The sequence below is a fragment of the Cupressus sempervirens genome, chromosome 9 (genome assembly GCF_028749045.1).
Source record: "Cupressus sempervirens isolate cs-2001-9-10 chromosome 9, ASM2874904v1, whole genome shotgun sequence".
NCBI classification, from domain to species: Eukaryota; Viridiplantae; Streptophyta; class Pinopsida; order Cupressales; family Cupressaceae; genus Cupressus; species Cupressus sempervirens.
In genome coordinates this window covers 736,787,863-736,813,817 of record NC_143126.1, presented here as the reverse complement: position 1 = coordinate 736,813,817, position 25,955 = coordinate 736,787,863, and the positions used below count along the sequence as shown (strand labels likewise).

At 38.2% G+C, this 25,955-nt stretch overlaps 1 protein-coding gene across 1 annotated transcript in view; it reads left to right on the top strand.

The window, feature by feature from the left end:
• Positions 1-25,955, top strand: part of LOC149540831 (Beta-ketoacyl synthase) — a 104,602-nt gene that overhangs the window by 48,133 nt on the left and 30,514 nt on the right. Inside the window, exons 5-10 of the mRNA XM_089801907.1 lie at positions 11,473-11,559; positions 11,796-11,947; positions 13,861-13,941; positions 14,062-14,095; positions 21,908-21,974; positions 22,157-22,233. Of these exons, the coding sequence (XP_089658033.1) occupies positions 11,473-11,559; positions 11,796-11,947; positions 13,861-13,941; positions 14,062-14,095; positions 21,908-21,974; positions 22,157-22,233 (498 nt within the window). The remainder of the gene's footprint in view (positions 1-11,472; positions 11,560-11,795; positions 11,948-13,860; positions 13,942-14,061; positions 14,096-21,907; positions 21,975-22,156; positions 22,234-25,955) is intronic.

The following is a 25,955-nucleotide window of genomic DNA, read 5'->3' as shown; positions in this document are numbered from 1 at the left end:
GCCAAAGTGTGTGCAAGTATGAAAAGCAATGAAAGGATTACTCTTTGGCTAGCCTCGTACCCTCTTTGCCTAGGATAAATGTGCGGGCTGTGGACAATGTTGCAGTGCATTGGCATCCTATATGGATAGAGTACAAAAATTCTTATCATAAGATGCCAAAGAAGTGAATGTTTATCTATTTGCTAAGTACGATAAGCCAAAGTGCATGCAAGCATCAAAGCAGTAGAAAGTATGATTATTAAGCTGAAAAGGACAAGGAGAACTATTTTTAATAGTCCAACACATGAAGCCTCTAGAATGCTTGCTTTCTCCCTTGTTGCACCTACACACAAGCATGAACAAGGACAAAAATGTTGGGTGGTTGTGATTATCAGGCTTGCCACAATCGAGTCCCTGTTTTTGTATTTCTACCTCCCCAAACAACCAAGAGATATGATAGAAAAGATAATGGTAGAACAAACAAACGAGGCTGAAAGTACTATGCTGAGATCAAAGCAAGTATTAGAATTTAGAATATTATAATGTTTCTTTAATGGTCATCTTAGTTAGTTTTTAGTTTCTTAGGTATTTTATATTTTCATCTTTAGTTCACAATTGTTTCTTTAGAAACATCGTCTTTGTAAATCTATATAAGGAGCTTTCATCTCCTCTGTTTAGTACAACTACAGCAACATCAATTTACCAAAACAGCAAGATGTGAGTGAAAATGGAAACTCCCCTTCTAGACCATGAAAAAGGGAATTGCCGAAGTGAGGAAGAGAGTCCGAGCTCCAATGAGGGCAAGTTAAGGGAAAGGATATGATATAGTAAATGAAGTTGCGTTGGTTTTAGGAGAAGACATGGTATCTAAGGCTAGCATCCAAAAAAGGGATTGAACCCAAGCAGATTTAATATACAACATCTCTCAAGTGTTTGAATATTTCTATAAATCCATATGAAGTATCAGTTCTGATAATGAGCAGTACGATGGATTCTTATTTATGATTTCTTATGCATGATTCTTGCTTATGAATAATATGAATAAATAGGACATTATTATTATGTGATCCTCCATTTGAAGAATATATGCAATTTTGTGTAACTCTTGTGTGTATTATGCTAGGGAACAGTTATGGATTCCTCACTAGGTGCAACCCCTCATATGGACGATGAGAGCTGCATGAGACCAAGAGGGTTGGTCTCTGCTCTTGGGCTTAAGATAGAGGATTAATGGATTATGGACACCTCACGAGATACACCTGCTCATATGGATGGCAAGCACCACATGAGGCCAAGAGATATGGTATCTTCTTGGGCCTAGGGAAGAGAGTTAATGGATTATAAATTCCTCACTTGATACACCACCTCATATGGATGGTGGGGGCCCCATGAAGCCAAGAGGGATGGTATCCACTCTTGGGCCTAGTATAGATGATTTATCAAGGCACTGTAATACGCCCCTTATCATACCTCTCCTATGGTTGGAGTCCATTAATACACTAAATGTACCTTATGATAAGTTTAATTTTCCTAACCCTAGTTGAAATGATTTATGTTTTTAATATTTCTAATAAGGAAGATCTTTTTCTGTGGATTATTTCAATGATTTCCTAACATGTCGCAAGATCTCAACTAGATACATAATGCTACTAATTTTATTCTACTTGGAAATTGTGATTTAGGGCAAAACTAGGGCATCTACAAGAAAGGACATTACAGGGGACAATGCAATGACATTGATTAGTAGTCTGTTTTTGCAAACTTTTCAACAATAAAAAATGATGGACACATCTATTACGGGCCATGTCTCGTTGATTGCAATCAATAATACATCTACAAAAGCTTTCTCGTTGGCTATTAAGGTGGTGCACATCGTTTTGTAAGTAAAATTAATAGAGTTGGGAGGTACATTAGCAATTGCCACTACCATATCCTATCGATATGGTGATCTAACAAGGTTAAAAGAAAAGAAATTGTCATAAATGCAGTGATTGATGCACTCATTTGCAACTATCCTTGTTTCTTTTGAATATTTTACCACGGGCCCCTTTTATGAAGAAAAAAGGGTTATTCTTTTCTTGAGAAGATGGTGCATGAGAGGATGTGGGCTAGTTGGTTGTGACAAGCCACTAGGATTCTACAATCCTTTCCTGAAAAGAGAATGTGCTCTTTCATTTGATCTTTTGCTTACCATGTGGACATCCACTTGTTCTTAAATATATCTCATTATTTGTTGCTGTGGCAACCCCTTTATATTTGGCCTTAGATAAATTCTTATTCCTTACCTGTTAATAGTGTATGGGTGATCTTCACTCAACTGTATAGATTCTTATACTCATTTCCTCATTGGTTACAAAATCAATGATAGCCTCCATTACCATGAAGTCGTTCAATCGTGGTTGTATGTGCCAAAGAGGTGGCACTGTGTCAAATGTGGATGAGCTCTTTACATGTGGGGCAACTGAACTTTAACTACAATAATTTTATATAAGTTCTACAAAAATGATTTTTTAACAAATTCACAACCTTACAACTCAAAAAGAAGACAAAAAGGGTCAATATTGTGACTCTTCTATTATGTATAAAAGGTTTAGAAAAATTCAAAACTTAAAAAAGAAAAGAACTTCTATTAACTGTGAAAAAATTTCAAAATTGATTTTTTTTTGTTTTACAATGTTCACTCAATCTTTGATATAAATCTCTTTCCTGTGTAACTATCTCTTTTTTGTTGGTATAGGTTTTTAGGCCTTCACCTTCGAAGGAAGAATTCAGTAATCTTAAAAAAGTAAAAACCAAAAATGGCACTTATAGGCAAAACTGCTAATTTACACATTACTATTCGTCAAATGAGCTTTCAAATATTTATTGTTCTTTTCCCTAGCCGAGTGATGCAGCAGTGCACAATGGAAGCCTTCAACAGTCAGACAACTAGGCAACTAGGTAAGTTTGGAATCCTTCAATACCCCACAGCGAGGGTTCAACACTAAGATACTTATCACAAGTATCCAAAAATGGACTCAAACAGGTTATCACAACCCCAAAAAGGCAAGGAACCTAATCACTAGGTTTGCCAAAGTCCAAAACACCAATTTGCCAAAGTCCAAAACACCAATATGAAAGGATTCTTCAAAAGGCCTATTAAGGGAACATACCCCCAACTTCCAATGAAGTGAGAACAATGACCATGGATTGCAATACAAACACCCCCCTGGATGTTTAAGGTCTGTCTACAGCAGTCAATATGGTTCTTTTGGGTTGAAACAGCCCTGATGCAAAGTTGCAGCACAAGCCCATTACTTGGCTAGTAGCCCTTCCCATGATGAAAAACAAGCGTAACATGGGTTTCTTCCACATGGAGACCAGGTTTAATTTGAGATTCCAACACCCCTAATGAATATATGAAACATGCCAAAACATCACAAACTGAAATGCAATGACAGTCACGTGGTTACAGAATTTAGGCCGGGCTGCTAGGCCTAATTAGGCTGCTGTTGCACTGTAGGTGCCTCTTCACACGTGCCAAAGTGCAAGATGATTACTGGAACATGTTGGGGCACGTAAAACAAGTCTAATTCCAAAGTTTCAGACCTTGGAACACTCCCAAACAAAAGTTATAATGACTGTTGTAAAGTGCTGAATGGTGCATGTATGGTGCCATACACCTAGGGTATGGTGGCAATTTTAACTCCCTGCTAGTCCATCCTTAAAACCTGCAAAATCTCAGAGTACATTGACAAAACTTGGATTCCACCAAGGGGCATCAATTTCCCATGGTGGAATGTGCCCAAACAATCAGGGCCTAGGTGAAACCCTTGATTTAAGCCTGAATTCTAGGCACAGGCAGCAAAACTTAAATAACTTGCAAACTACAAATGATCAAAACATGAAACCACTTGCATATGGAAGCTAACTCACTTCTCTAACTCCTGGGATCACTGACACATGTCCCAACGTCCGTACCAGTCCGTACAGCACCCTGAAACTCGTGAATTTGCAGGAAAAACAGGTTATTTTATTGATTCTTTGCCAAAAAAGTACATATTATCCTATCACCTGCCTATAAGGGCTATATATAGGATGCTCCAATGGTTACATGGTTTAAACCAACTAGCCGTTTGGAGAAAGGTTTTTCAAGTTTAAACAATTTTTTAGAAAAGTTGCTCAAAGTTGCTAAACAACTCTTTGAGCAACTTTGACATATTTTGCAATTTAGCATATTTAGCAACCAAATTTTGTCCTAGGCCTAATTTTAAGATCCTTAATGGATCTAAACATGAAAACATGAAAAAAAACATGAAAATACCTATACCAAGGGTTTGGGATCAAAATTGACCAATAGTCAGCTAAGGGCTTATAAAATGCCAATCCTGGGACTATGGTCTTACAATGAGATCCAATATAAAATCTATTATTCCTAAGCATGACTATGATGACCTTGGTGTAAATCATTGGTTGCTTGATGATGTGCTCCTGCACCATACTCCCCTGGATGTTTAAAGCTCAAGTCCCTACTTGAGAGTAGATGTTCCACCGATGTACCATGCTGCTGTAGTTGATCTTCATTAAGCCATGTGGCATCGATATTTGGGAGGCCGTTCCATTTGACTAAGTACTGCATGTACTTCCTTGATCTAGTTTGCTTGAGTACCCTGGAGTCCAAAACGGCTTCAATCTCCACTGGTTTGCTTTGTGGAAGGTTTGTGACATAGTCCTCATATTCTTGCTCATTGTTTGAACCTACTATAACCTTGTATGGTGTAAGGTCTGCAATGTTGAAATTGGAGAGATTTGCAAAGTTGGAGGAAGGGATACCTCATAAGCATTGTCACCAATTTTGTTCAATATGCTGCAAGGTCCTACCTTTTTCATTTGCAACTTGGAATACCTACCCTTGGGTAGTCTTTCTGTCCTCAGAAATGCCCAAACTTTGTCCCCAATTTTGAAGCGTACCTCTTTCCTCTTCTTATCAACATTTTCTTTGTACTTCAAGGCAGATTTTTGCAAGGTATCTTTCACTTGCTGTTGCACTTTAGTGATCAGTTCTGCTAACTCTTGGCCTTGAGCACTGATTCTGAAATCAGTTGGAAGTTCCTTTAGTTCTAATGGTCCCTTGGGATGCAAACCATATACTGCTTGGAAAGGGGTTGTACCAGTAGATCTATTGATGGAGTCATTGAAAGCAAACTCTGCTTGGGGCAGTATGGTATCCCAACTTTGTGAATACTGCTTGGTTAGGCATCTTAAAAGATTGCCTACGGACCTATTTACCACCTCGGTCTACCCATCTGTTTGAGGGTGATAGGCTGAACTATAGGTGAGATTTGTGCCTAACTTCTTGAAAAGTGTCCTCCAGAAGTGGCCTTGAAACTTGACATCTCTATCTGAGACAATTGTTTGAGGTAAGCCATGAATTCTTACTACTTCTTTGAAGAAGAGATGGGCTATATGAGATGCATCATAGGTACTTTTGCATGGCACAAAATGGGCCATTTTGCTGAACCTGTCCACTATGACAAACACATAGTCAAATCCTTGCTTGGTTTTGGGTAGTCCCATGAAAAAATCCATTGAAATAGATTCCCAAGGCCTTGAAGGGATCGGTAAAGGCTGGTAGAGTCCTTGATTTGTTGTCATCCCTTTTGCTTGTTGGCAAATAGTACAAGAGTCAATGAACTTCCTGACATCATTATTCAACTTGGGCCAAAAAAACTCCTTTTTACCATCTCTGCTGTTTTGTCAATGCCAAAATGTCCTCCTAGGCTGCCACAATGCTTTTCTTTGATTATATTTGCTCTCATTGAGCACTTTGGTATGCATAGTTGTGCTCCCTTGAATAATAGACCATTCTGAATCAGATATTCAGAGAAATCATTATGATATCTGCCTTCCATTTTTGTGCAAATCTGATATATCTCTGAAAAATCAGCGTCATCCGGGTATAGGTGCTTAAGAGACTCAATACCCACACTTTGTAGTTGCACTTCTTCAACCAGACCAATCCTCCTACTAAGAGCATCAGCAACTTTGTTTGCTACACCCTTTTTATGTTGAATGCTGAAGGTATAGGCTTGTAATTGCTCTACCCATTTGAGATGCTTGACTGAAAGTTTCTCTTGTGAATTCAGGAATCTTAGTGCATGGTTGTTAGTATAGACTACAAACTCCTTTGGAATCAAGTAGTGCCTTTATTTCTTGAGGGCTTGGACCATGGCATAAAGCTCTAGGTCATATGTGGAGTACTTCCTCTTGGCCTCATTCAATGTCTCTGAAAAGAAAGCAACTGGCTTGCCTTCTTGGCTTAGGACTGTTCCTATGGCCAAATTGCTTGTATCTGTCTCTACAGTGAAGACCTTGTTGAAATCAGGGAGGACCAAGATAGGATATTGAGAGACTCTATTCTTTAGGTACTGGAATGCATCATTTGCTTCCTTTATCCATGCAAATTTAGTCTTCTTTCCACCTTTGATTGTTTGCAGCATAGGTGCACACACATGACTGAAATTTTTGATGAACTTTCTATAAAATGTTGCAAGTCCATGGAAGCTTCTTACATCACTCTGATTCTTTGGTGGAGGCCAGTTAATGATTGCATTTACCTTCTTAGGATCCATCTTGAGGTACCTTGTGAATTGACAAAACCTAGGAATACAAGTTCCTTTTTCATAAACATGCACTTTTTCAAGTTGATCACCAACTTGTGCTGATGGAGTCTTCTTAGTACCTGTTCTATATGATCAAGATGTTCCTCCTTGCTATGATTGAATATTAGTATGTCATATAGGTAAATAACAACAAATTTTCCAATAAAATCTATGAATATCTCATTCATAAGCCTCATAAAAGTGCTAGGGGCACTATGCAAACCAAAAGGCATTATTAACCATTCAAACAAACCTTCAGCAGTCTTGAATGCTGTTTTCCATTCGTCTCCAGGCTTGATCCTGATTTGGTGGTAGCCAGAACAAGCACCTCCTAGTTGATCCAATAGGTCTTCAATTCTTGGCATGGGAAACTTGTACCTTATTGTAATCTTTTTTAGAGCCTTGTTAACTTTACATAATCTCCATTTTCCATCCTTTTATGGGCTAAAACTGCAGGTACTGCACAAGGACTAAGACTCTTTTGAATGAGTCCTCTTTCCAACAATTGAGTGACCTGTTTTGCAATCTCTGCATGCTGCAATGGTGTCATCTTATATGGTGCCTTATTAGGCAGGGATGCACCTGGTATGAGGTCTATTTGATGGCTTATGTCCCTAATCGGAGGGAGGCTAGTGGTCAGGTCACTAGCAGTGACATCTTTGTACTTTTGCAGCAGTTTCAGGACCTCATTTGGTATGGGCTCCTTTTTATCAGTTTTGGTTTTATCCTTGGGCTTTGGGATCAAGACAAATGGTTCATTATCAGATTCTTTCAGAGTTTTTAACATCTCCTTTTCCTCTGTGATAATGACAGTGGGTTCTTTTTCAGCCTTGCTATTCGGTAAGGGCTTCATGGTATAGGTTTTCCCATCTTTGGTAATGGAATAGGTGTTTTTGCTACAATGGTGGGTGGCATCAACATCAAATTGCCAAGGCCTACCTAGAAGAATATGGGCTGCATCTATCTAAACAACATCACAAAAAACCTTATCCTTGAAATCAGAAATAGAAAATTCTACCCAAGCTTGTTCTGTGACTAGAGTTTGTTCGCCTTTTGTTAACCATGAAACATGATATGGGCAAGGATGTGGCTGCTTAGGCAAGTTTAATTTTTGAACCATTTCACAAGACACAAGATTTTTAGTTGAACCTGAATCAATAATGAGTTTGCATATCTTTTCATGGCATTTGGTCTTTGTCTTGAAGAGATTCTTCCTTTGTGGAGGTTCTTGGTTTTGTAGCACTTGAAGGAAGACTTGCCTCATCATTAGACATGCTCCTTCTTCTGGTTCCAATTCTCTAGCAGCATCATTGTCTTCTTGCTTATCCTCTTGGACAAGTTGTGCTCTCCTTTCACCTTTGTTATCGTTCCTCTTCTCAGGGCATCTTCCTGCATGATGACCAAGTTGATTGCAATAGTAACATTTCAATGGTCCATTACCTCTTCCAGCATTTGTCCTCCCACTATTGAAAGGTCTTCTTCCTCTATAGTTTCATCTTGAATTGGAGTCACTATTCTCCTTATCTTCTTGATCAATATTCTTGCTGCTGCTGCTACTACTACTGCTTTGTCCCTTGTTCCAAGAGTTGTTTTTGCCTCTAAAACTCTTCCCACTATCATTGCTCTTGCATTTACCAAAATCTTGCTTTGTCTTCCACTTTTCCTCTACCTTAAGTGCCATTTGATAGCACTTGCTGATTGTGGTAGGGCAATGTAAACTCAATTCTTCCTGAATGGGTATTTTCAGGCCATTCATGTACCTTGCTAGCTTCTCTTCTTCATCTTCAGCTGTATTGGTCTTCATACATAGTTTCAAGAACTCCTTAGTGTATGAGGCCACATCCATGTCCTTTTGTTTCAGACTTTGCTTCCTCCTATGGAGTTGTACCCCATAGTCCTCAGGTACATATGTCTCCTTGACCAATGCTATCATTCTATTCCAAGAACTGATCATGCTCTTTCCATTCTTCACCCTCTCTACTTGGATGAAGTTCCATCAAGTTAGGGCTGCTCTCTTCAACTTGGATCTTGCAATCTTTACCCTCTGCTTCTCAGGGATGTCTTCACATTCAAAGGATGTGGTTAATGCCTCTATCCAATCCAAGGCTAAATCAGCATTCATCTTGCCATTGAAAACCGACAAATCCATCTTCTCCTCCATGGTCCTCCTTCCCATAGATTTCAAAGCATCTATGAAAGGGTCTGCAGGTATGTTTTGAGCAGCATCATCCTCCTCTTCTTCACTCCCTTCTTCTGTTTCAGACTCTTCTTTGTGCTTGTCATCAAGCTTTTTCACAAGCTCTTGAAGCCTCTGAGTCAAGGCCTTATTTGCAGCCTTTTGTTCTCTCACCATCTTTGCTAACTCACTGTTTGTGACCCTTGCAGGGATCTCCTCATTCTCAGGTTCAGACATGGCTCTGATACCACTTGATGCAGCAGTGCACAATGGAAGCCTTCAACAGTCAGACAACTAGGCAACTAGGTAAGTTTGGAATCCTTCAATACCCCAAAGAGAGGGTTCAACACTAAGACACTTATCACAAGTATCCAAAAATGGACTCAAACAGGTTATCACAACCCCAAAAAGGCAAGGAACCTAATCACTAGGTTTGCCAGAGTCCAAAACATCAATATGTAAGGATTCTTCAAAAGGCCTATTAAGGGAACATACCCCCAACTTCCAACGAAGTGAGAACAATAACCATGGATTGCAATACAGACACCCCCCTGGATGTTTAAGGTCTGTCTACAGCAGTCAATATGGTTCTTTTGGGTTCAAACAGCCCTGATACAAAGTTGCAGCACAAGCCCATTACTTGGCTAGTAGCCCTTCCCATGATGAAAAACAAGCATAACATGGGTTTCTTCGACATGGAGACCAGGTTTAATTTGAGATTCCAACACCCCTAATGAACATATGAAACATGCCAAAACATCACAAACTGAAATGCAATGACAGTCACGTGGTTACAGAATTTAGGCCGGGCTGCTAGGCCTAATTAGGCTGCTGTTGCACTGTAGGTTCCTCTTCACATGTGCCAAAGTGCAAGATGATTATTGGAACATGTTGGGGCACGTAAAACAAGTCTAATTCCAAAGTTTCAGACCTTGGAACACTCCCAAAGAAAAGTTATAATGACTGTTGTAAATTGCTGAATGGTGCATGTATGGTGCCATACACCTAGGGTATGGTGGCAATTTTAACTCCCTGCTAGTCCATCCTTAAAACCTGCAAAATCTCAAAGTACATTGACAAAACTTGGATTCCACCAAGGGGCATCAATTTCCCATGGTGGAATGTGCCCAATGTTTACCGTACTGGGGTAAACGGATTAATGCATACAAACATGTAACAAGAATGACAGTACTCCTTGTATTATTCGCATATGCCACAAACATTACATTCTGCTTCATAAGATGATTTACAATGATCCCAGACGGGGCATAAATACTTTCCGCCGAACCTTCCCATAGGGGTCCGTTGGCTACATAACAATACTAATCTACTTCTCGCGGAACCTTCCTGAAGGGGTCCGTCGACTACACAATCTTTACCGAAGACATGAACCCATCGGCTACACAACAATTATTGACGACACCAACTCGTCAGCTACACAGTTTCCACCGACGACACCCAAACAATCAGGGCCTAGGTGAAACCCTTGATTTAAGCCTGAATTCTAGGCACTGGCAGCAAAACTTAAATAACTTGCAAACTACAAATGATCAAAACATGAAACCACTTGCATATGGAAGCTAACTCACTACTCTAACTCCTGGGATTACTGGTACATGTCTCAATGTCCGTACCAGTCCGTACAGCACCCTGAAACTCGTGAATTTGCAGGAAAAACAGGTTATTTTATTGATTCTTTGCCAAAAAAGTACATATTATCCTATCACCCGCCTATAAGGGCTATATATAGGATGCTCCAACAGTTACATGGTTGGTTTGAACCAAATAGCCATTTGGAGGAAGGTTTTTCAAGTTTAAACAATTTTTTAGAAAAGTTGCTCAAAGTTGCTAAACAACTCTTTGAGCAACTTTGACATATTTTGCAATTTAGCGTATTTGGCAACCAAATTTGGTCCTAGGCCTAATTTTGAGATCCTTAATCGATCTAAACATGAAAACATGAAAAAAAACATGAAAATACCTATACCTAGGGTTTGGGATCAAAATTGACCAATAGTCAGCCAAGGGCTTATAAAATGCCAATCCTGGGACTATGGTCTTATAGTGAGATTCAATATAAAACCTATTATTCCTAAGCATGACTATGATGACCTTGGTGTAAATCATTGGTTGCTTGATGATGGTGGAGTGGGTGCTCCTGGACCACCGAGTGGCTCCAAGGCCACTTGGACTCACGTGGGTTTTGCTTGGGTTTTCTCAAGATCTGCTTTGGTCAAACCTAGAGTTGTCCAGGCCTTGGACTGGACTGATATAGGTATAGGGGTGCCTTTCTTGTAGTGTGTTCCTCTCTGCTTTGATACAACCACATACAGCTTTCTCTGTTTTAGTTTATATTTCTTTTAAACAACTGTGTATGTAACTATTGTTTGTAGTCAAGATTGTTAGTCTTGGGTCAAAAAGTTCAAGATGTTTCTTTTCTCCTCATTTGGGCATCTGCTAGAAACTGGTGCTTGTCAGGGGTTTTTGTAAAATGACTTACCATTATTCTCAATATATGGTCTTTTGTGTTTTCTAAACAAGGGAAGAGCATGGAAAACTAGTTTAATTGTTTGAATAGCATGGTCACTGGTGTTTAATTTACAAGTTAATGTTTTGCTAGAAAATCATTTTTCTTAATTACCTGATTTGTTTGGGGTTTTGGTTTTAATAACACAGGGGGTGCGTCGCTTAAGTCCTTTCTTCATTCCACGTATATTGATCAACATGGCAGCGGGTCATGTCAGCATCAAGTATGGCTTTAAGGTAATTTCATTCTATTCAAAGCTCATTTTTTAACCAATTTTTCTAATTTATATTGTTTGTGCTCTGGAAATTGGATGAAAGATTATGGGATTACATCTTAATTTCAGGAGATATGGATATCACCTTTAAGTGCTACCAATTTCTAGTTGCAATAGAGGATGCTCTAAAATTCTATTCTTGAATCACGAACTATTGTCAACTTTCTTTCTCACACTGTGTTTTGAGTTGAATTCCAGGGACCAAACCATGCAGCAGCTACTGCTTGTGCCACTGGTGCTCATTCTATAGGAGATGCTTTCAGGATGATTCGTTTTGGAGATGCAGAAGTTATGGTGGCTGGAGGAACTGAATCAAGTACTGATGCACTGTCAATCGCTGGGTTTTGCAGGTGTTTGGTTGCAAATTAAAATATTGTAGTCTGATGTTTCTAGACAGGCTTTAACTTGTGAGACTTGAGACTTGCTAAATAATGCACCTAATGTTTGGGTTTTTGCTGGCCATATACATTAACTCTGAATTGATGTAGTGGTTTGTTTGCCAGTAATTTAACTTTTATAACTAATTTGTTGTCTGAGATATGGGCTGGCTGGCTTTTTCTTTCGATACTCATTGATTCATGTTATAAGAAATATTGAGGTTCAACAAGGTGAATAACTAGTTTTTGACCATTTTCTAATGGGAACCAATTAGGACCATTTCTTAGAAAAGAGATAATTTAAATTTTCTAAAATGCATTCACAAGTATGACAAATAAGAAATAGTCAAATGAGGATCATCACAGGTAAAAGTCTAGGTGAAGCTAGATTTGGATGGTATAATTAGAAGATTACAACCATTCTATAATTATTACGAAATGAGTGCAAAACTTATAACGCATTATTCTTGAGATCTCTACTTTTTACAAGCTTCAGGTGTTTTAAAACTTTGTATGACTCAAAATTTCTTTTGGGAGAATGTACGCTAGTGTAGGCACAGCAAGGTTCCACTGAAACCTTGCAACATGGCCTGCATATCATAAACCTTATTCAGTCTTTTGTCTCTATGGGCAAGAACATGTATAAGAATATGCTTAGCTCCAAACTTGTATATAGTATAAGAACATGTATAAGAATATAAGAACTTGTATATAGTTTAGAAACATGCTTAGCTCCGAACTCAGAACTATATACAAGTGAATTAAGGCCTGCACCAAAAAATTGTATCAGTGCATTCTGTGAGGAACTCAGTTTTTAAGTACTTTATTTTGTTCCAGCGGGATTAAGGCATGTAAGGTTCATTTTGCAATGTTGGATGGAATCATTACCAAACATTTTTCATATCATTTAGGAGTAATGTGCAAGTTGACATTTGATTATTGTGCTAGACAACATATTAAAAAATAGATTTGTAGCCTTAGGATGGGCTGGCTTATCTTGTGTGGTCCAATTAAGGGGTGGAACAATTGTTTGAGCTAACCTTGATCAGAATTATCTCAATGTCTAGTTGTAGGCATGTACTTTAAATCACATGGATCAATTTGCTAAAAAAATTATGATTTCTTTTGGGATGTTGACTTGGTTCAAGGTATGTCATAACCTTTAACATAAAAACCGTCTTAGTTGTATTTGATCTGACATGCATCTGGAGTTATATAAGATGCTTCCAAAAGTAACTTGGGTTATTTTGTTTTTTTTCAAAACTGTTTTTTTGTTAATTGTCAATTATGTAATGAAGAAAAATATATTTTATTTCAAAATCTGTGACTCTAGAATACTGTGTATATTACTATATCCTTAGAGCATTATTTAAGTTCCTTCTGGTTTCTGTATGTCATCTCCATTCTGAGTAAGATTAACATCAATACTGTGGTCCATTGATGTATATCCTCATTTATGAATTCTCTTTAAACATTTCTTCTGCCTCTTGGTCTTTTAATGTACTTGCTTGCACTTAGCTTGAACATTTCAATCACATACACACACATTTATTTTGATTGCTAAATTTCTTGCTATTGTGCATCCTTCAGCATAGATGCCATGATCAGGGCTATGTCTTCTGTTAAATTCACCTTGGCTTACCTGTTGGGGTACACCATGCCTAGAATTCAATGTGGAAGCTTACCTGTTTCACATTCGATTTATACATTTGAACATTTTGTACATTTAAACATTTAACACATACCTTGAGATCTGAACATGCTTCTTCACTAGGAAAGCTCCAATTAGTCACCACTTGACCTCAATCCATTGACTATGTCGTAATGTATTTTCAATAAGTATTACTTTCTTTAAATTAATTTTGACTCTTGAACTATCTTTGCAGGGCCAGAGCGTTAAGCACGAAGTATAATTCATCTCCACAAAAGGCATCACGACCCTTTGACTGCAATCGTGATGGATTTGTGTAAGCAACAACCTTATCTTTTTTGCTTGTTTCCTCCTCTCTGTTTTTGATTGATTTCATCTATTTTCCAATCTGTTATGCAATACATTGTTTTTCTCATCTATTGTTCCTTTTGTGTAGGATAGGTGAAGGTGCTGGAATAATGGTACTGGAAGTAAGATACTTGAGAACAAATACTCTATTTTTGTCAAAATTTTGCAGGTTTCTAAATCAAAGAAAGTAAATGTGTTCTTACTTGGTTGCTCATGTGAGCTTATCATAAATATTGTGAATTAAAAGAATACCAAATTAAGAAGTTGAATCTAGTTTGGAATGAATTACTAGTTGAATATTGAGATCTCTTAAAGAAATTTTAACATTAATCTTTTTTGTTTAATGTATAGTGATCTAGATTCTACGAATATCCTTTGGACAAATGCCCAAATTGCCAAAATTGTCAAAATTTCCAGAACTGAGATATATATGTGAAAGAAAATATTATACTAGAACTTGAAATGGAAGCAGTGTTCAGACCAATACATGGAAAGATGGAATTATAACATAATTTATTCTTTAATTAATCAGAACAGTCTTTGCATTGCTTTCTCTCGAATTAGGAATGGTTGTCTTTATCTCTTCCATCTTCTTCCTATTTTCTATGTATGTATGTATAGTTGAAAATACAATGCTGCACATGTAAAATCTCTAGGGTTCAGAAACTATTTAACAAGTTTTGGATCTATTATTTAAAGTTCAATCTTTACAACAATAACAATAACTCATTTTGCTCAGAATTTAAGTCTAACGTGGATTTGCAATTAGAAAACAAAAAAGCTAACAATTAAAAACAGTAATTGTTTTAATGTAATATAGTTTAAAATGATCACGTATCTCTTTTTGCCAAGGTTGATTCCTGTTTTAATGTAATATAGTTTAAAATGATCATGTATCTCTTTTTTGCCAAGGTTGGTTCTTACTTGGTTGCTCATGTGAGCTTATCATAGATATTGTGAATTAAAAGAATACCAAATTAAAAAGTTGAATCTAGTTTGGAATGAGTTAGTAGTTAAATATTGATCTCTTAAAGAAATTTTAACATTAATCTTTTTTGTTTAATGTATAGTGATCTAGATTCTAGGAATATCCTTTGGACAAATGCTCAAATTGCCAAAATTGTCAAAATTTCCAACTAAGATATATATGTGAAAGAAAATATTATACTAGAACTTGAAATGGAAGCAGCATTTAGATCAATACATAACTAAGATATATATGTGAAAGAAAATATTATACTAGAACTTGAAATGGAAGCAGCATTTAGACCAATACATGGAAAGACGGAATTATAATACAATTTATTCTTTAATTAATCAGAACAGTCTTTGCATTGCTTTCTCTAGAAATAGGAATGGTTGTCTTTATCTCTTCCATCTTCTTCCTATTTCTATCTATGTATGTACAGTTGAAAATACAATGCTGCACACGTAAAATCTCTAGGGTTCATAAACTATTTAACGAGTCTCGGATCTCTTATTTTAAGTTCAATCTTTTCAACAATAACAATAACTCATTTTGCTCGGAATTTAATTATAACAATGCGGATTTGCAATTAAAAAACAAAAAAATTAACAATTAAAATCAGTAATTGTTTTAATGTAATATAGTTTAAAATGATCATGTATCTCTTTTTTGCCAAGGTTGATTCCTGAATTGCCTTGTAGGCTTATTGTGTTTGTGCCAACTCCAAGTATTATTACAATGGCAAGGCATCCCCAGTTTGTTTCATTAAGAAAGTAATTGTAGATCTCTTGGTCTTTAATTCAGGATACTGCTATATGTTTAAATACGCACCAATGTTATCAATCTCAATTGCTTACATAGCTGATGACATTTGACTTCAACAGACTTCCATGGATGTAATATGTCAACAATATATGGGACTGCACACAGTTGACTCATTTCCCAAGGGTGTCACATGGTGCAATTGATGTACTGCATGGCAGTTTTTACAGACACACTAACAGTAGTAGTGCAAATTGAGTTTCTCCAAAAAATGTCACCAAGGTTGTTGACTGCTAACAAATGGGTTATACATGTGGTGTTACTACCTCTATGTGTTGTGATTGTTGGTAAACATATTGTTCTTTCCTTCTACTCTTTCGGATGCCCAATGTTTGTGAACAACAACTGATTACAACTAGTTGTTACTAAGTGACTAACTTCCCTCTGAATTCTTAGGTACAGCTCCCTTTTGTGTTTGTAATTTGCAATGAATTATGTTTTATCTCTAACTCTAAAACGGGGTATGTTCTTAACCCAAGAATAGGAAAGGTGAACCACGTTAGGCCTAAATAGAAACTAACTTAGGCAAGGGTTTGAATTTTAGGATTAGGCAAGTTTATGGATTCACACATCTTATGAACCCACAAAGCTTAACAATTCAGTGATGTATACTATCTACAACTAAACTGATAACAGCAAGATCTTAGTTCTAAGAATAGAAAAGACTTAACTTGAAAGAAAGCATGGAAAGGGATTTCTCTTGAGCTTCCAATAACAATACTATTGTCTTTAGTTCACAGTTTTGAAACAGGGGAACAAAACTCTATTCATTCCTTCATTCAATTCTGATGAAAAGAGAAAACATAAAACTAATATAGAAATGAATGGAGCAGAAAATGATTGACACAAATACCCTTCTATTGTCTCTACAACATTAAGTATTTCACACCAAAAATTAGCTGAACTTTTATTAATCTCTCAAATCCGTACATATAAGATTCCGAGATGACCGTTACAAAATGGGACTCAAATCGGTGCATCTCTTCAAAATTGACAAATGGCGAGGAGCTAATTTGTCAGTTACAATCATTACATCAAAATGTGAAAGGGCGGGATATGAATCACTTCGCCTTCTTTCCTTTTTCCGATTTTGCCTTATAGGCCTTGGCGGCAACAATGATTGGAATCAACTCCTCGTGCTTATGAACATGGACGTTAGTGCATCTCAAGAGCCACTTGGAATGCTCTCTGGCTAAATCTTTGATGACATTCAACCGCTCCTATATTTCCTACGTAGCCATGTATACACACCCGCCAAGTTTCTGGAGCTCGGACACTCTATTCCAGTGATCAGAAGATATCTTTGTCAAGCCATCTAGATAACTGGAGAAGTTCTTTTGCATGACGGCCACTCCGATGATCCCTGTTCCTTGTCCACTAGCCTGGGAATCTGTATGTAGACCTCTTAATAGTTCATGGTCTTTGTCTTGATCCTTTTTCACTTCAGCTTCCGTTTCCTTCAATCCTTCCTCTGCCGCTGGGATCATTTCAGATTTGAATTGCATGCTTTGTAGCCATTCAAATAAAAGCTCATCTCCCCTAGGCAGAATCTTTACTTCCACAACTTCCTTGGCCTTCATATGGATAATCATCTTCAGTAAAGAGATGCAATCTTCACTCTTGACTTTCTCTGTTGCCAGGGTGGCTCGATTGGCTGAGATATTATCCTTCTCCGTTTCGAGCCTTAGTACTACATTGCCTATTTGTTCTATAATTGCAAGTCCTCCTGACTTGAGTTTTTCACTCCTCTCTACCAATCTGTCCGGAGTGCTTGTCTTCTTGTAGCTGGGAGATGAGAGCTTGAACGTCAGTAGTAGTAGGATCACTGGCGATTGAGATTCCTGAGATGCTTGCTAATGGGGTGACTAACTGCCTGATGAAGCCATTAAGCTCATGAATCTCCACCTTCATTTTGACTTTTGCTAGCTTAAGGCTTTTGAGTTGTCCCTCTATCACATCATTTGTTGACTTGCACAGGCCCACTTTAGTATCATGTCTTACTTCTCCGAGATCCACAGAATGTAGGGCGAAATCATCCGTGGACATGTTTTCGATTCTCCCTTCTTTAGTGGGCTTGGCAATCTCCATAGTTGGATGCCCTGTGTCAGGATCTTATCCAAGAATTGACAGGGTCTTCTGCTTCTTGACTTTACTCAATGCTGATCCAGAGCGGATAGCTAGAGATAAGGTCTCTTTATTGGGAACTCCCTCTTCTTTTCTCTTCCTTTTTCTATCCAAGGTGTCCTCTAGCCATGATTTTGTGCCAATCACATTGGATGCAGTCCCAAGTGTGTCTATACTAAACATCTTTCTTTTGACTGGGGTCAATGTCTTTGTAGCTGAAGAGAAAGGATTCTCCGGGACCTGTGAAATGAGCTTTGAAGATTCAGGACCTTTCTTCGCTTCTGTGGTCTTCTTTGCCGCTTCATCGGACTCAGTAGAATCACTTTCACTGCTTCCACCATCTCCAAGATCCACTACTTGTACTTGGGGACTACTTGGTAGGAGTAGTGCAGCGCTCACAGATGGGATCACACTGCTATGGGGTGAGAGAGCCACTGTGATTGCACCATCTTGCGATTCCTTTGCCTTTTTCTTAGCTTCTGTTTCGGTTTCGATTATTGGCAGAGAACAGTCCTAACAAGTTTTGGCAAGAGGAATGCTCGTCTGGAGGTTGATCACCTCCACCTGACGGTTGTGCTGGCCCTTGAGTAATAGACAAGGTTGCACCTAATGTACCACCCTGGGAAGAGGAAGCCACTGCAACTTTTGGAGAAGCTTGAGCGGATGTGCCTTTACTCCGACTTCTCTGAGCTGTGGTCCATTCGACCCATTTTCCGGTTCTTTTGTAGATTCGAGCCATCATTATATCCAACTCTTCCCCGGTGTCTTCATAAGGCTCCGAGCTTATTGGAGTGCCTTTGAGCTTGGTCAGGTAAGTGTTGCTATACATATTCTGGCCATTGTCCTCCAACCCTTCTATATCAATGTTGACTTTGTACATCTTCACTTGATCAACTGTTAATCTGGTGAAGGCTCGATCACGACTCTCGAACTCATCCTTTTAGTCGGCCTAGTAATCCTCAATGGTGGTGATATGTTTAATTACACTTCCTATTTGCAGAACATCTCTCGTATACCCATTCGGGTCGAACATGGGCCTTAGGACTTCGTACATGTCTAGCTTGTACTTCATCTCAAATACTTTCAACATGTTCTTGGCATCGAAGCAGGTATCGCAGCTGAAAGCCCCCACCTTCATGGGGAATTTATATCCCTTCTTCTTCAAGCTCCTGCTCAATATGTTTACTTGAATGGCTTGCTGCACAATCTCGATTAGCACGAGCATGTTATTGGGATACCTTGGTAGCTTTAAGGGGAATCCATTGAAAGCTACAAGACGCAAATAAGAAAAAGATGAGAATTGAATGAAATAACTCCCAAACTGGCTAATGGTGGCCATGGCTTCAAGACTGAATCTCCTTTCTAGACATCCCTATAGCTCCTTGCAAATCCTCATGGTGAATGTATCATTTACTTTCACATACTCTGCATAACTATTTTGTAACTGTAAGTATGGATAAAACTCGTAAGATTTCACATCATCAGGAAAATTCTCTATCCTTGGGAGGCCTGGCCATAATTGCAATGAGGCCAACATATAGATGAGGAAAGAAGACATGTAGAATGTATTATAAAATTTGTTGCACAGAGAGCATTGGACAAAATTTCGCTTACCTCATGAGCCCAATCAATGTATTGAGTGTTAGAGCAAATGACTTGTACTAAAAAGAAATACTACTCAACGAAATTCAAAGCTTCTGCCTCACCTTTCAACCTATTTAGGAGAACCAGAATATCGATAATCTTTGGTTTGAGGTTGGTCCCAAACAATGTTTTAGGGACTTTACTCTTAGCACTCCGTGGTTTTTGGAACCATGTCTGCATGATTTCTTTCCTCCAGATCATCTTCTTTATGGAGAACTCATAAATGGCTCCCCCGAAGGTCAAGTCTAAGAATTCTTCTTGTTCTGGCACATGGAGGCAATTGACTTCAATTTGCCTGTAAATTGAAATCAACACTATGTCATCAGGCAACACAATTTGCCTTGTCTCCGAGTTGTAATGATGTATGCACTCGTAAATTAGCTCTGGGGCCTGAACTGCAATTGGAAAACCAACAGCTTTGACCAACCCGCATCTTCGGAGTTTCTCAATGATGGGGTGAATCCATTCAGACATTACTCTCTTTTGAAAATCCTCCATGTTGTAGAAGCGGAGAGAAGTGTCCGTAAAATTTTGCAATTGGGATTTGATCCTAGTCAATCCATCAAAACCCACAAACTTGGTTGCCGTGACTTTGAGAACAAGATTTGAATTGAGAAAGTGAAAGGAATGGCTAGTGCAACGACTAGCTTTTCAAAAAGCTATGCACATTAACAGAATAACAGTTCAAAGAAAGAGCGGTAGTTTGTTCAACTGTTTATGTTTCTATATATGGGAGCCTCAATCTATCCGTTGATCTTTAGAATTCGCGCCACACAAATGAATTCAAGGAGATACCCGTTGAATAGTAAATGCGAGGGTTTAACGGACATCTAAAGGTCTTTTCACTGTTTCGTTGGGCTCAACGGTAACTTTCTACCTCTCCATAACTTACTTTCCTGTTTTCCTTTAAGTTTCGAGAAATTACCATTAGGGTACTCCGTGGGAGAATGTCTGCCAAGTTAGATCCTGATTACTATTTCTTTTCCGTAATGGTTAGGTTTGCTTTATTATCATTTTGAGACATTCTAAACACGACTTGCGAATCCAACCTGATCGTTAACTTGATTTTCTTTGGAATTTGGAAAACTTTTCTAATGGGTTGAAAACCCGCCGAGGAGAAGATAGTTTCCACTTCTCCATTATTGTTTCCTTTCTTAGTCGGACTTTTGGACAATCGCCCCTCTTGAAGTCGGAAATGTCTAAATGAGATGCAAAGACCTTTTCGAGGACCACTTAATGTTCCTTTCCATTCCAAACTGCCTTTTCAGGAAAGCAACTTCATGGATTGAACTTGTTGAGGAGAAGTCAGTTTTGAGTTTTTTGCCAAGGACGATTATGAGGGCCACAACCAATGTGAACCATTTTCCGAAGTCATAATTGCAGATGAAACATTGATTCATTACAGGATACCTTGTTATTTGCATGTTTTTGATGTGTGCACATCATTTAGTGCTCTTCGTGGGAAATCATCTTCATGGGTGGGAAACCTGCCGAGGAGAAGACGATTTCCAAATCTCCACTAGCATCAGTTTTTCAAATAGTGATAAGCCGTAAACGGATATAACTTGCAGTTGATCTTCGAATGAGTAACATGAATCTCCATTGGACTAGGCACTAACCTACTCGTAAGATCACTTGACAAAATGAAAAACCACCCGGCTAGGAATGAGGAGAGGGAGAAAAGGGAAAGTCCGATAGAGACTTGCCTAACCTAAAAGGACTTAGACCTAGACTCAAACAAAACCAAGACTTTGCTCTTTTCATTTAAACACAAGTACTCACTTTTGCTAATGGGTTAGAGAACAAAAAGTGGGGCAACAGTGATCATTAATCCAAATTTTTGATATAGAAAAAATTCAGTACATCCCACTAGATGCCCCTCTCAATCTTTTAGAGGTGGTAATCTTTTCTTGGAAATTGCCAATTTCAGTTTTGTCTTGCCACAAATCATCATCTATCTCTCTAGCCTACCATGTATTTTCTATTAGCTGTTATCATATTGTCTCTTCCTATGTTTCAAGTAGCATTTCGTTGGAGAATTTATATAGGGATAAAATAATGTGATCTAGTTTATTAGGGCCAACCCTAATGTGTTTTTATTGAGCTTCATTCTGGCTGTGTTATTCCTTTCCCAATCAAGTTTTGTCTAAGATTGCAGCAAAGGAGTTTAGAGGAATTTCTAGCCCTATGAAAGATTATTTGAAGCAGGTCATAAGTCTCTTTATCATGCCTTGGAGTCATGGATTACTGTGATGATGCTAATAGGAACTAAATTTGTTGGAATTGGAGTAAATCTGGATTTTGGTCTTGTGAAGATTTTGCTATATGAACTGGTTTTAGCTGTTATCTCACTTAAATATTTGATGTTGAAATGAAGGAGCTTGAACATGCAAAACAAAGAAGAGCAAAGATATATGCTGAGGTTCGAGGGTATGGCATGTCAGGTATATCTGATTTTATTGCATATTCACTCAGTCAATTATGCTATATTCTGGGCCCTGGCTGTTTCTTCCACTATTGTTTTAGATACTGGTTGTATTTGAACTGAAGGAAAATCTATTGTGCATACAAATGAATGTTAAACGATGCCATAATTTGAGAAGATCAGTCTATTGATTATTTTCAGGGGATGCACACCATATTACACAACCTCAAAATGATGGACATGGTGCATTTCTGGCAATGGAGAGAGCTTTGAAACAGGTTCGTTCATGCTATGAAAATAATTGCAAACTAGAATTTTATGGTTTCCCTAGGCCTCTATGATCATTCATCTTGGCCTACTCTGCATAATTGTACAATTAAGTATAAATCTAGAGTAGACGTGGCTTGTTACAATGCTCAAAAGAGATAAATAGCATCTGGAAAATGAACTCTCTTGATTTACAGACCATATTGTACCTTCTGTCAAAAGGCCTGCTGGGAGCATACTGTGATATTGGGGCTGAATCAGAAATGTTCTCTCTTTTCTGACCATAGTTATAATTTTTAATAACGTGACTATCTATGATATATTAATAACTGTGCCTGTGTTTGCCAGAGGTACAGTTATATGAATATATTATATAATGTATTTAACTTTTTGTGAACTGTCACTCTGACTACAATTTCTTCTGTGTACTTGTGTTGATAATTATAAAGAGGTTCATCTAGTGATCCCTTGGGATTCCACAATTGTGTTTATGGTAGCATTCGTCAATTATGCATGCTGGGAGTTCAAGTGATGTCTCAAATGTCCTAGGTGTTGTAGGAATTGGGGACATGGAGGGGATGTCTCCTTTTTACAAGAGTGAACAGCTTGACCTGTTTAGTTCAAAAAAATAAAAAGGTAACTTTTTAAGGAACAAAAATGCTAAAACCGCTAAAATGCTAAAAGAGAGGGTTGCATTGCAAATTTGTAAAGGGTTGGAAAGTGTGGTCAATCGAAGGCATTGATTATTTGTAGAATCCATGCATAGATTTGGGTATGTCCAACCATGGTTTAGTCCTGTATTATGAGTTACGGAAGAGTGCAGTAATGGAGGATGGTGGCTAGAGTATTTTTCAGTATGTTTGATATGTTGTAACTTGTAGACACAACAGATTTGTATAAAAGATATTTTTGGGAATGAGATGAAAAGATCTGATCAATTTTTTTGGTGTAATATTAAGTTCAGTTTAGCTAATAAGCTCAATAAGCATCAAATTAGTTTTCAATATGATAACAAGGCACAATATTTGCAAGGATATATGGTAAAATAGCATAACAATTTGTATGTTCATGATTTTCTTTTCAACACTTAATGAGAATGTGTCCCTGATTTTGTATTTGGCATTTCTTTCCCCTTTGATCACGTGTTTCCTGAGATAGTAGGACAGGAGTGTTAATGTTTGTGGCCTTTACAGCAAAGATCAACAATAAGTAATTAAATATGCAAATGTAAGCCAAGAGTGGTGTTGATGTCAGTTTTGTACCACTACATAACATATAGCAATTGAACACTTGATATGGGATATCAAACACTCAATTCCTCTCTTGAAAAATTAATACTCATGAAGACATGAGAACAACTCCAATGTTCCTTACACTTGTGGATACTAACTTAGTTATCGATGTGAATTGCTGGTAATCACGTAGGCGGGCTTACGTTGTTCATTCAAGGATAATTTGGGTTTTGGGATGATGGTGATGATAATGGGTTTGTAAAATATACAAAGGCTAGATAATGTAGATGGGGTTGATGATGGGGGTGTGTTTACCAATGATGCTTCTCCTAACTTCTTTCCTCAAAACTAGCAAATGGACGGGGATCGAATCTAATGAAAGCTAACCAGTGGCTCTACCTCCATAGATGCAATGTTTCAAGGGAAAAGGGCTAGTTTACCACACAAGGTGTCCTAAAAAGCCGCTAGGATGATAATGGCCTAGTTTATAGATCCTTATCAAACATCCACTAATATCACCATGCAATTATCCATCTACTCTTACTTAGCAACTTTATCAAAATGAAATCTGCTTAAACAATTTGAAAGGAAATCTAATTCTAACTATTTAGAAGTAGAAACTATGCAGTAACACCAAATGTTCTTAATCACCATGCAAGTCACAACAATGATAAAGAGAAGCGATTTTGGTATTATCTTAGCAACAATTTTCTCCGACCTTTTACAAATGAAAATAAATGGCCTTATATAGAGGCCCAAAATTACAATTGACGACAGAGATAAAGAGGCAAAACCAACGATCTAGATTGGATCCTAGAAACCCTAATTAGGGTTGCTACCCCATCGGCCAATGAGAAGATGCCACCTCATCAATGGACCAATGAAAAAAAGGAAAAGTGGCAACCAATGAGAAGGCACCAAAATGGTAGCCAATTAGAATCAGACACCTATCCTACCCAAGAAGGAGAATTTGCCACTTGGGCTTACATCAAATGATCTTCTAATATAGTTTTACCCTTTTCTTTCATCTTTTTAGCCAAAGCAATGAACTTGGCTAGCTTGTCGTTGACTTCCTTCATGGGAGGGCAAGCTGTATGTTTCATGTTGAGCTCAGCTGAATTCATCATGTTGCTCGCTGCTTGCAGTGTTTTCTCATGATCCTTCCTCATATTCTTTTGCGTATCCAATAAAGGCATTGAGGGAGGCAAGGGTACCCAGATGTTTCTTCTTGATGGCAACTTTCCCCAATTCATCCAATCTTGATCCAAATTCTATCTCATTGATGTTCTCCTCTTTGATATCTTCAAAATCAAGCGCAGCCCCAACATTGCTCATCATGGTTCAAATGGAAGTGTCAATGCCTGGGCTATGATGTGCAATCTTGTTCTGTACCTCTTCAAGTATTCTCAATCTGATGGTCAAGGCAACAAACCAAAACTCCACTGTACTCAATCCTCCTTCATCTACCAACTTGGCTCTTTCCAAATATTTCTCTGTTAGCTCGATGAATGTCTGTAGCCTAGGAATGGCTAAGTCCTTGACTAGAAGGAAATCCTTCCACTCACCTTCAAATATTCTGAATTTATCTCTAATAGCCACTAATGACCTGAATGTCGAGACAAAGGAAGGCAATAAATTTCGCCCATCTTGGATTGTATCATGGATCCAATCCCTGATTTCATGCAGCTGAGCCGATATCTCTCTCTTTTATGTTGCTCCCGCTGTCTTGAGGAAGGGCTGCTTGGTGCAATTGTTTGATAGGCTGGAAATCTCTCCAATACTTGTTTTCGGCTTCCAACTTTACAATCCTTTCATTTGCCTTCCTCAACCTTTCTCTGATTGAAACGATGCCTTCCTGGATCTCCTCACATTACATGCCATCCGTGATTCTTCCCAAGTTATGCTCTACTATTTCATATTCCTGAGCCACAATCTCATCCAATGCCTTGTTAACCGTTGGTATAGCAATATGAACCTTTTGGTGACCATCATTGTCGTTCTTGATTACTTTTGCCACCATTTTTGCAATTTGTTTTTGGTTCTCGCTATCACCCTTTTCTAGTAATCCTTGGATGTCTTCAACTATTCAGAGAGTTACATCTTGCCTCTTGGCATAAGCATTTGCCTTAACCATAGTGGTGCAGTGCATCTCCTCAAATATGGATTCGGTTCGACTAGCAAAGCATCACCAACGGCCTCGAGTGCTTGTTTTGTTTCTTCAATATCAATTGGCCGATCGTCTTCTTCACTAGTGGCTGTCACATCTTCTCCATGTTGGTTCTCCGAGAGAGGAGAGTACTCAGTGCTGTTGCTGTATCCACTTGATTCTGAATCAGAGCTCACCTCTACCGTGGCCCCTTATCCACTTGTATTGTCCTCTTGGCTTCTAGCCTCAATTATGCTCTCCCTTGATAGTGCTACATTCTATTTCTTTGCTGGAGGTTCCCGATGTTCTTTACTTTTCTTAACCTCCAAACCTCTCTTCCTGTTCTTAACTACTC